This window comes from Coenobita brevimanus, chromosome 69, assembly GCF_032717465.1.
Source record: "Coenobita brevimanus isolate Jiangsu-jjx chromosome 69, ASM3271746v2, whole genome shotgun sequence".
NCBI lineage: Eukaryota > Metazoa > Arthropoda > Malacostraca > Decapoda > Coenobitidae > Coenobita > Coenobita brevimanus.
Window position 1 is genome coordinate 30,622,494 of NC_137022.1, and position 12,662 is coordinate 30,635,155.

At 39.7% G+C, this 12,662-nt stretch overlaps 1 protein-coding gene across 1 annotated transcript; it reads right to left on the bottom strand.

The window, feature by feature from the left end:
* On the bottom strand, positions 1-9,865 carry LOC145406182 (synaptic vesicle 2-related protein). The gene is made up of 12 exons (XM_080277379.1): positions 9,676-9,865; positions 9,167-9,219; positions 8,429-8,573; positions 7,077-7,260; positions 5,977-6,040; positions 4,696-4,821; positions 4,148-4,235; positions 3,456-3,576; positions 2,394-2,575; positions 1,980-2,091; positions 1,541-1,625; positions 1-879 (listed from the first exon to the last, which is right to left on the bottom strand). Exons 1-12 carry the CDS (start codon positions 9,863-9,865, stop codon positions 673-675), a joined length of 1,557 nt encoding a protein of 518 aa, XP_080133505.1. The 3' UTR covers positions 1-672.
* Between the last annotated feature and the right edge of the window lie 2,797 nt (positions 9,866-12,662).

Genomic DNA, 12,662 nt, shown 5'->3' on the forward strand with positions numbered 1-12,662 from the left:
GCTAAAAATAAATAGTGCATAACCATAACAAAACCACCAAATTAATTACAAAAAATGAATATTAAAGCAAAATACTGTACCTGACAAATCTGTAACAGCTGCCACTCCTGTAACAGTGTATGAATATTTGGCAATTTATCAAGAAACAAAATACAGCACAAACTAGTCACCCTCACCACACATTACCTCCTCCAAATGATGTCTTTTATATCATTCCTCTTAGTCATGTGATGTTACCCCATTACGAGAGGCTTACCCTAAACTGTAAAAATAAATCTGGCAGAGGCATGAATAAATAAAGCACTATTGTGGTGGGGGCACTGAAATAAACTCAGTACAAATCAGTGGATGTTTTGAGATCTGAGTTACTAAATGGCTTCTGAGTAATAACATAATATTGTACAAATGTTTAAACAGTGATGGTAATAATCCTGAACATCTGAGAATCACATGTCAGCATTTAACTTTCTTAAATAGGATGGGTTATTTAAAGTTAGTCCCCATGTTTAAAGATAAATCATTTAAACTCATATCACAGCTACTGCCATCTTACCTTCCTAGTCTGCTTTCCTGCTTCTCTCTCACCAATTCCTCCCCACTCCCACACTAAGCTGCCAAATATTCTGATGGGGAGGAGAGAATGCAAGAGAGGGATAGGGGGTAGGAGGCAAGCTAAGACATAGCCCGTCCTCGAGTCTCAATGGGCAGCAGGAGGGCAGCGGCGATGGCCATTATTGCCACCAGGCCATAGGTAGCAGTGGCCAGGTGGATGGAGGTGCGGATAAGGACCTGGGCTATTATGGGGGTCAGCATGGCACCAAAGCGAGCCATGCCAGAACATGTGCCAACACCCACTGCACGCAAGGATGTCGGGTACACCTGTGGAAAAATTCCATATACTATATTATTATGTCAACTGCAGTCATGTCACATCTGCTGTATAAGGCTCTCTCTCTCTCTCTCTCTAACTACAAACACCTTCAAAATGAGAATCCTCTCTTTCTCTCCTGTAGCTATGATTTTTGCTCTGGAAAGCTAATGGACTGTAGGCGTTAAGCAAGTTTCAATACTACCACCTTCAATACAGGAACTAAAGTATGTTATTTTTGGTATCACCATCCATATTTACTCAGCTTCTGTGGGGCCTCTTGTGGTGTGTGTTACCACATGTGCAGCTTTAATCTAATTATCTAAGGAAAGATTATTGAATTACTCAACCATTTATTACAACTCAAAACTACAGGAAACAAAAAAATATGAAAGATGATGTGGAATGGAGGATGGAAAAGAAAGTCATCATCATCCTGACCTCTTTTCCCCATCCAACAATGGGGTGAGGTAGGATCCAAGAAAAGAAGGAAAAAGCAAGTGACACAGGTAGAAATATTGCCATCGAGCCCTAATGCGTGGACTACTCTCACTCCTTCACCATTCAAGTCCCCAGAATCCTGATTCGACCTCATAAAAAAATAAACACTGAAAGAAAAACAGTAGCCTACTGGAATGAAAACAGGTGATATACCCATGAGCAACTTCCTACCTCTGGCGTGTAAACATAAGCTGCTTGGAAGACACCGGAGATGATGCCTCGTGCCACAAATAGGATCACAGTTAGCCAAGTCCGACTGCAACACCATAACACAACAAATTTAAAACACAAATCAGTGGGGGGAAAAAAAAAAAAAAGGGGGGGGGGTGGAAACATGCAGAGCAATTCTATAACAGTATTACAATTGAGATTATGTCATGCTGTCTTGTTTTCAATAAAAAAAAGGGACAAACTGCTGTCCTACTACTACTGCTGCTACACTATTCATCATCATCATCATTAAAGGGGACATGTGCTTGAACTGCCACCCCCCAATCCTCCACTGAAACAGCCTATCTCAAACTACCTACTTCAAGGTAGAGAAGCTCAGGGGTAGGATACTGTAATCTAGAGCATTTAAGGCGTGCGTAGAAGACTAGGCTCGACTAACTTGGATGTGCATATGAAGAGAAGAACGATGGCCACCACAAAAATACCAAACTCAAGTGCCATCGTCGTTTTCCGCCCCAAACGCTCAATGACCAGGATTGTGAAGAAGATGCCTGGGAGAAAATGGAGAAAAAAAAATGTAATATAAGTAACAGCTAAAAAAAAAGATAATGATAATAATCTATACTCAGTACACTCTATGTACAATCAGGGACAAAGTGTTGCCTAATAGTGTATTTCACCTCTTATACTTCTCATTTTCCTCTACTGGTCAGGCAAATGTTTCTATGCTTAGTATGTTTTTCTGCCCAGAGATGATCTTGTCTGATATGATGCACCAGGAGAGAATGTGACAGACAGGCCCAATGTATGAAGCAGACACAGTGGAACAGTGGATGAATTTTTCTGAGTATACCTGGGAACTCAGCGAAGGTGGTCCATAGGAGGTCAAGGTAGTCCGCTGATGAGAGTGGTCGGCAGTCAGCAGTGCATGTGAATGCTGGATCAGTGCCGGCGATGGAACACAAACTGCCCTGTGCCTCAAACAGTTCAGTCGTCATCAACACAACGCCATAGTAGCAGAATGCACATGATGACCTGAGCAAAACAAGTAGTATTTTATGAACTCACCATTACACAACATACTCAGGATGTACAGTCCTTCCTTATTACAAGTTTCCTCTACTTAAGTTCTTCAGCTAAATTCTGTTACATTATCATAAAGAAAATTCATTCATTCATTTATTCATCATCTAATCCAATGTTGCCCAGTGAGGAGTGAAGAAGCCCAGGGCTAGGCAAGTTAGTCCTGACATTTAAGATGAGAGTGACCAGCCTCACTCATCCCTGAATGACACTATGTGAGCAATAAACCCCAACCACCCCTTGGATATAAACCTGCATCAGCTCAATCCAACTGGAGTGCCTTAACTACCCACTAAACCACCAGGTGCCATAATCTGGTTATGTGGTTACCACCCAGCATAGTAAATGGTTTCAAAAATAGAGAGTAAAAATTCATTCTAATTTTCTCTGTTGGTTTATCCATCATCCCATCATATATTACTCCATCAGAAGCTAAGCAGCCCAATGCTAGGCTACTCAATTCAGACACTTAAGCTGACTACAGTCTATAATAATGATCATGATCATCATCATCATCATCCGGACCTCCTTTCTCACCCCAGGGCATGGTGAGGAGTAGCAACGTCCAGATAGCACAAGTTTGCCCAATCCCATGGGCCACACTTCCATTCGCTTATCATTCAAGCCCCCAGAATCCTGGCTCTATCTGATATGCCACAAACTTTCACCACATTCTGTAGCTTCACATAAACATATCACGAATAAATCCTTGTTTTCCACCTTTACTCTCTCACACTCCTATGACTCACAGCCAAATGAAACCATCTGGCAATCCCTGACACTAAAAAACCAAGCTATGCCAATGATAAGAGGTTAGTGTGTGTGTGCTTACCATATGAACCAGAGAAGTAGTGTGGTCCATTTAAGATCCGGCACAAGCAGGTCCCTGATGCGACCCCGGTTCATCTGTGCAACGTCGTCAACAATGAGACGCCCCAACAACATTGGCTTACCTGCACATAATGGACACCACACAACATCAGTATCAAGTATTTAATTAATCTCTCCATCTGTCTTTCCCTCTCAATTGTATGAACCTAACCTTATCACTATAAAAAATTATTTACTGTAATTCCTCTCGCTATCAGTCTGCTTCCCTCACAACTTTGTATACTTCTACTTTACAACAATAATAAATTTCGCTACACACAGCAATATAAATGCCAACTTACACATAATAATAAATGTGGAATACTTCAAATGACATCATAAATAATGATACTGTAATAAATATACCATATATTCTACTAAACATCACTCATCTTAAGTTGTATAATATATATATATACCTGTATACTGTATATCAAATGATATAAACAATGATAATATACACTCTACTAAATATCAATAAGCATTAGGTGCATGAAGTATTTAAAAAAAATAATAATAATAACAGTAACAATCAAACATTCAGCTTATCAAAAACAAAAAGAAAAACCTGCAACTGTTGTTCCATGCACAGAAATATGAACAATGAACGGCCAAAAATGATTATACTGTACTGAAGCTGTGAACAAAACTAACCATTTTCATCAGCAATCTTCTGCAGAGTTGCCAGGGCCTTTTCCGAGTCCCCTGAAGTAGCGTCAAACCTTGCACTCTCTGGCAGCCACTGTTACAATACAAACAGCTACTAAATAACAGTAAAATAATGAAAAAATAAAAAGTACAAATAAATGGAAAAAATAGTGGTAATGTTCTACTGTATTATATGTCTGAGCTGAACTACACAGTGTTTGGAGAAGTACCCTGAGATGGTTAGGTCTTGTGGAAAGAATGCAGAGTGAGAGACTGACAAGAAGAGTGTACTGTACTGTAAATGAGTGAAATGGACAGGGAAGAGGCTAAGAATAAGGTGAAGGAATGGGATGGAAAGCTATATGAGTATGAGTGGCAAGAGTTGGAAGGAGGGCAGCCTGATGATTTAGAACTGGGTGATATGCAGGGAATCCATTTGAGGTCACCCCCTCCAGGTAGACATCCGATTATAAACAGACAGATACAACTGGCACTGGTATAAGAAACAATGAGGCAGTTTACAAAATAACTGTCGAGTGGTGCAATAAACCCACCTGACAGACGATGACGAAGAGGATGAGGGGTATGACAGACAAGGCCAGAAGCCCAGTCCAGCCTAGGGTCGGCATCACCCACAGGGCCAGCAGCACCTCCACACACGCACCCATTGCCCAGAAGCACTGCGATACAACGCAATATACATAAATATTCCAATAGCTATTAAGAAAACAGAGTTCAAAATAAAGAACCTAAATTTGAAAATATATTACGCACATACTGATACAGACACAGACATCAGCATCATCCTGAACTCTTTTTCCGATCCAAAGATGGGGTGAGGCAGGATCCAGAAAGCAAAAAAGGAGAAAAGCATTAAAGTACTAAAAGAAAACAAACATCATAACCACAGAAACCACTGAAGCCTAATAAAACATATGAGAAGAGCATTATAAGCCAGAACATATATATATATATATAAACTACTGCAAGTAAGGCTATTCTTATATTCAAAGTATACTCATTCAGTCCTAAACAAGCTATAATACTGGACCTTTGCATACCTGAAACAAACCTGCAATTTTACTTATCCAGCAGCTTCAGCATAAGCAACACATAAAATAGAAGTGAAGTATAAACAACTTGAGACACAAAATTACAAAGGGCAAACAATATGTCCAAAGAATACTGAAAGCAATACTCAGCTCCCAACACAAAGGGCAAGATACAAAGGTAAAGGTACTGAAAAAGGTTGTGTAATGATTAAAAAACCAATTACCTCCTCTCCTTCCAAACATGGCAGACCTAGGGAAAGAATTACAAATGGCAATAACATCATACAAAATGTCCAACATCTTTAAATAAAGTACAGAATGGCAATATGCTGAACAATAATAACAATCTATATATCTAATTATTTTTTGCCCCACAACGAGCTAGGCTACTGTCATAACAAGTGAATTAATGAATATAAAGCAACTTGTGGATGTTATCATTTTCCTTTTCATATGTTTTCCTCATCACACTGAAAATAGTGTTAAACTGGGCTATGGTGATGCTTACAGTTCTTACCCCAAAACGGTAATAAACTAAAGCCCACAGTGGTGAGAGGAAGAAAGCAGGTGGGGGGAGTGATTGGGACAGTGAGGGGGTATTATGGGTGGTGAAAGGGAAGGGGAGTCATAAGAGGAAAGGAGATAAGGGTATGAGGATGGATACAAAGAGTAAGAGAAGAGGACAAGAAGGGGGATGGGCATGAGGAGATGAGGGAAAGAAAGAGGTAAAGAGAGGGGATGGAGGTGTTGAGGTGGTACAAGAGAAGCAACACAGGGACTTACATCAAGCAGTACAACGCACCTCCCTCGCTGGTGTGCCGGCAGGAATTCAGCGTATAGCGTCACACTGCCAACAAAACACACACAAAGCTGTCTAGTGAGTACACACCAGAAAAGTACACAAGCCTACACTACACACACATTCATATATACATATACTACCCACACATAATGGCAGTCCTCAATAAAGTCTCGATGTGTTACAAAGCAGCACAACTCTTCCCATAAAATCTGACCAGCACACACAACAAAACACTACACAAGCCTACAAAATACAGTGCATACACATATACACTACACAGACTCCTCACTCAATGTTTAGAATGTCTTCAACCATTTTAAACAATGAACACCTGTGTGTTTTGTTTGTAACACACATAACAGCAAACATATTACACATACAAGGTATTAAAGAAATAACATGGCAACTAACTACAAGAAAGACATCAAAGAAATAAATGTATGCACTGCGACTAGCTACAGGAAACAGCAACACATGACACAGATCTTGACAAATCATATGACTGGGCAGAGTGAGGCCACACTGAATGGTGTGAGATACTTATAACTGCCTTAAGGCGTAACCAGAGCAGAGATTTCTACCCTACAATAAGCACAACACAATAACACACCAGATGATACACAGGGTGGTCCATGTAAGCTGTTGTGGAACAGTTCAGCCTACTTTTGAGAGGAGTGAAGACATTTTGACTGCCCCATCACTAACCAACACTGGAATCAATGACCAATAAAAAAAAAAAAAAAAAAAAAAAAAAAAAAAAAAAAGGGGGGGAATGGGGACTATGAATTACAAAAAGTCATGGGAATCAGGAAAAAATACAGGGCAGATGCTGGTAATGCTGACAGAGCCATCCCCATAATAATTTTTCCTAATACAGCATATGGACAATCCTGTATCTCATCCCAAAGTGAGCTGAAGGGATAAAGTTAAAATGGAAAGCTCAGAATACTGAAGAAAGTTATAAGACAGGACAACAGGTTTTTGACAGCTGCTGACCTCAGTAAATGTAGCTATGGGTTCAGTTCCAAAAAATGACATCGTTACAGTATGATTTTACTACAACACTAGATGATCAACTCACGACTGTGGCACACATCCGATTGCAAACCCCACAAGGGCTCTCAGTAGGACAATCCAGGTATATGTTGGGGCGAAGGCACTGAGTAGACCCCAATACGCTAGGAGTATCCCAGCCACACGCAGTGACCTCTTGCGACCGTACTTGTCTGACAGGTGACCCCAAAATGCAGAGCTCAGCATCATGCCTGTGGGGTGTATATGGGTGTATGGGTTGGTATGATAATGGAAGGGTACAGAGTGAGTGAGATGAAGCACTGATATACATGTAAAAAGGATAATCAAAATGGCGGCAGGAGTATGGGGGAGAATGGATTGGACTGTTGACAGCAGCACAAGAACGAAGCTGGCTGATACAGTGACAAGTTTTACTGGCTGAGACCCCTCCTACTGAAGAAGCTGGAAATAATCTCCATAATCAGTGTCACAACTTTCTAATATTCTTTTTGCTATCACTACACAAATTAATCTACTGAAAAGACATCCAGGTCGTAAGCACATAATCCTTCCATTATAATTGTCAACTTTACTCTTGGCACCATGTGACAATTTAAATTGATCTAGTACGGGACTCAAAGTGAATAAGATGGAAACAATACTCAATCCTCCCTTCAGGCAGAGGACATTTAGTTTATTACATTTTTGCTACACCACACACTTCTAATCAGCTAGGAAACATGTGCTCTGACTGAACAAGTTTACATACAGTAACTAGAGGTATAAACACAATAACTAGAACTAGAGGTATAAAAACTATGAGAATAAAATTAATAAGCAGAGGTATAAAAACAATATGGGTGGGAAAGGAGGTCCGGATGATGATGATAATAATAACTAGAGGTATAAGAATAACGGTGGTAAGTGGGGCGCTCACCATCCACTAACTCAATGTAGTGCTGCCCTCGAGTGTCTGCCTTTTTCACTCTTCCTTTCTTCCTCTTTTGTTATTTCTTTCCTTCATTCTTTCCTCTTCCTTCTGCCTATGAGTGACTCTATATTCAGTGACAAGTCAAATGGCTTCCTGTACATTAGGAAACCATTTACTATGCTGGGTGGTAACCATATCACCAAATTATAATTACTATAGGTATAAACACAATCATGGACACCTGGTGGTTTAGTGGGTAATTAGGGCACTCCAGTCAGATTGAGCTGGTGCAGGTTTACATCTAAGGGGTGGTTGAGGTTTATTACTCAATGCCACTCAGGGATGAGTGAGGCTGGTCACTCTCATCTTAAATGTCAGGACAGCTGTATGCTCCTTATAGGGCACCACAGGATTAGATGATGATGATACGTACAATACTGTACCTAGAGGTATGAGTATAAAAACACTGTGAGTGGTTGATGTCATACCAATAAACACAGCAGTGGTAAGGAATGCCTGCTTCCACTCTGACAGGTGCCAGTGACAGTGCAGTGCCGGCCCCAGGATGGCTAGGATCATCATCTCCATTGAGTCTGCCATCCAACACAGCCCAGTAATCAGGGACAGCTTTACCTGTACCAACACCACCCACTGTTACAACAGCTTACTATTTCACTACATATTATTAAACACACAAAATGAGGGAATGGTATCAGAATTATAATCTCTATCTATCTATCTATTGCCAGACGCCTCAATCCCGTTTGGGGTGGCCACAAACTCACTTACCCCTGGGGGTAGGGGGGTTTTCAAGAATACTCCCCCAGTATCCCTGCTTGTCGTAAAAGGCGACTAAAAGGGTTGGCGGAGGGTTAGTGCCCCTCCCCGGAAAACAACTAACTAAAAAAACAAACAGAATTATAATGCAGCATTAATTCAGTAAACTAAATTCTTGCCTGGATGAACAAAAAAAACAGTATAGCTATATCCACACCTTAAGAGTTACTGAGATATAAGATCAAAGGAGCCAATTATTTGAATTCCTCTCAGGAAATAAGAAATAGATGAAGCTGTATCAAAACAAAGGCATAAGTTAATGCATGAAAGTATCTGATGAGCCCAAAACACATTTGTAATGAACATATGAGTTAATAAATCCAGTACAATGCCTGAGGTACACCACAATTACCTTATATCCAGGTACATGTGACTCAACTGCTACTCACTTGGAATTTGCCAAAGCCTAACGCATTGACAGCCTGGTCCACGGTGAAGGTGTCTGGGGTGGGGGTAAGCAGGGGAGAGATATACAGTAAGTACTCATTATGTTACTTTATCATATCTTCTCTTTTGTTGTTAGTTAACCCCTTCATCCAATAATGCATTTTACATTTCACTCTGGCCTTCTCTAGGCAAGTTTATTCTGCTTAGGGCAGGTTTTTTGAAAAGGAAGGTAAGATACAGTACAGTACTAATAAACCCCTTCCATACGAGGCCTTTGTTAAGTTGGGCAGAATCATTTGGTAGCACCAAGAGTAAACTAAAAAGGACGTCCACAGTAAATGACAGAAACACTGCCTCTTTAAACTGCTGGCTATAAAGCTCATTTGCTATTTACATGTACAATACTTTAATTTACAGCATATTAGAGATTAACTGCTAGCTATAATGCTCATCTGCCATTTACCACAATTTACAGTTCAAAATAAATTGAAATACGTGATCCTGTACCCACCATCTGGCACAACACCGGCCACAGCGGCAGACATCTCAATCTGTGCACCCGGGTCGAGGGATGGCGGGGCTGAGTCACCCGTGGCACTGCCACTGCCACTGCCACCCCCAGCCCCACCTCCGCTGCTGCTGCCCAGGCTGCCTCCATCTCCCTCAAACTCCATGTAGTTTTTCTTGTCCTTACCACTCATACTCGCATTCCTGGACAATTGTATCTTCTTAAACTCTAATAATAACACAGTAATAACAACAACAACAATAATTATCATCATCACCATCACCATCATCATCATCCTTCCAACCCTAATTTCTACCGAAATATAGAGGTGGGGTAGGATCCAGGAACAAACCAAAAGAATGCATACCGGTACCTTGAAAACAAAGTACTGTATAGTAGCTATGGTGGCCATCATGTACAAACCTTTCAAGCATTTACCCACAGCACAAGATTAATCATAATAGTACCGGTACAGTAAAACCTTGATATAACAGACTTCAATAGACCAGAATTTGCTTTTACTGGGATGGAAGAGCTATCGGACTAAATTCTTATATATCAGAAAGTCTGATAAATCCAGAGGCAGTGTGGACTGCCTGACCACTTCAGCTATGTTCACCGCAATAAGGTAAATAAAAGACATGTTTATCAATATACAAAACAGCATTATTATATATATTATATAGTTTGATTAATGTTGTGAATGTATCATACACTACAGTACTGAAATGGTAATGAGAACAGTTTAAAAACCACTGCTGCAATCCTGACTAATGTCTGATATCGGAAAGTCCAGGTTAGCAGGGGGATGTCCAGATGCTGCAATTAGTCCATTACAGTGAGGTTTTACTGTAATCAAACCATAATAAATAACGAACTTTGTAATACCGTTCAGCTGAAAAGAGAAATTAAGCATCCCATTCTTTTAAAAAGTTACATGGTGCATATATAGTGTACTGTCTAAACATCAAAGTGATCATTTTCATAAGGATAATACTGTACTTCTCCTTGCCATACAGCAAACAGTATGGCATAGAGTTTATGTAAATTGACATCCCAATACAGTGCAAAAACAGTTTAAGTTGTTCTACCTCAACTATTTCACAGGGTATAAATATGTAAACAAAATCTATTCCACAAATAAGGAACACGACAGAAAACTTATTGCAGCCTCTGATATCTTAAAAATGCCATTATATACTGTTCTCAATAACTATTTTACACCATACATGCTATTCAAAGACAACAATGACAGCCGTATGTCAAAATGTTCAACATGTTCGTAAGTTATGATCCGATGGCAAAATCCGGGTAACCAAAATAACCCCGCAACTAGAAACAGCATTACAGGGCTGAGGAATTTTTACCACCCAGGTGAGGTGGGTAAACCCATTCCATGAGGGGCCAGTACTCTAGCTTCATCATTACTCAGGTAAATATAATCACAGGAGCTGAGTAAATACCCGCCAAAAGCTTTTGCAATTTGCATGTTTGGTGAAATGTTAACTACTTGGTGTTGCATTCAAGTTTCCTCAACACCAGGAACAATGCACCAACCACACATATTCACCAAAACCAAAATCAAAATGCTAAAACTTTCTCCAAACACAGCAAGGGCAGCCTTCCTGTACACCATATAATTGATATCTGATACCTCAACATACTGTTATCCGATTTTATGGAATTTGAAAACGTCACAATTTAACCCAAAACACTAATTATGAGCCACATCAGCTTACATTTATATGCCTTACTACTTCACACTCATATTCAACTCACCCAGAGCTGAAAAATCACACCATAAGTGCCCAAAATACCAGAAAATAATGATATACCTGTGGTGAGGTTGATACAGATTACAGCTGTTACCGTCACTGCGTCTCGATGGCTGCACTAATGATTCCAAATTATGTATACCACACTCCGCACATAAAACAAACTGATAATTTACGTGAATTTCTTTTGCATTGCTTTTACTACTGTTATCTATTTCCTACTATGTAAATTCATGAAAAAGCCAAATATCTCTACTTAGGCAAGTGATGAAGCCTAAGTTAAGGTCAATGCCAAAAACGTGTTCGTGTTGGAACGAGTCGAACCCTCCATTTCCCCTCATTCCTTGCTCCCTTCTCGAGCCCAGTTTTCCTCTTGGTTACCCTCCTATGAATCCTATCCTCTGAAATTCACCAGTCTACTTGTTGTTTACCTCCTGTTTGTTTCCTTTATCGTATTACATTACGATGATGTTCTTTCAGTTTTATCAAAGTGGTTTTATTCAGATTTTGGGAGTGGATTTTATTGAAGGAAACAGCACCCATTACCCTTGTCTGTGCATTTTTTTATTTTTTATTTCGTTCTGTTGATGGTTTTATTCAGTCCAAGGATCCCTCCTGGCTCCCCTCATTTCCCCCTCCCTCTTCACTTTCCATTACCCTTCTCTCTTGACTTCTCCTCTCCTTTGACTCCCCATTTCCCAGAACTTTTGACTCTTGCCTTTACGAGAGATTACAGGATTTTTATTATTATTATTATTATTTTTTTTTTTTTAATCAAGTAAAATACTATCATGGGGCTAGGTTCAGCCCATGGATGTCCCATACTATGGTAGACTAATCTTGGCCTCCCTCTCAACAAGGGTAATATTGTACTGACCATTACTATTACTAACAAAAAACAAAAAGAATAACAATATTTTACTGTTTCTATGCCTGGATCCTACTACTCCCCACCTTTAGATATAAATCAAGATTGGGATTACGATGATGATGATGATGATGCTAATGGTGAAATCATAGCAAATCACTTTAATATACCTATTGTATACAACTATTACATTATTTGTTTCCTGAAACAATAATACAATACACTGGAAAAACTTACTGCAAGTAAATATGAAAAAAACATTAGTGGAAATAAGGTTGTTGGGCAAATTACAAAACACACATTTACAAAACTGTAATTTATTTATAACTAATAAAAGTCCATGATGA

Bases quoted from the DNA above. Each gene is read 5' to 3' on its own strand.
- LOC145406182 (XM_080277379.1), bottom strand. From the start codon at position 9,865: ATGAGTGGTAAGGACAAGAAAAACTACATGGAGTTTGAGGGAGATGGA. The intron at 7,261-8,428 runs GTATGACATCAA...TACACCCCACAG, and splicing joins TACCACTGCTGTGTTTATTG to GCATGATGCTGAGCTCTGCA. The intron at 3,577-4,147 runs GTTAGTTTTGTT...CATTATGTGCAG, and splicing joins GAAGATTGCTGATGAAAATG to GTAAGCCAATGTTGTTGGGG.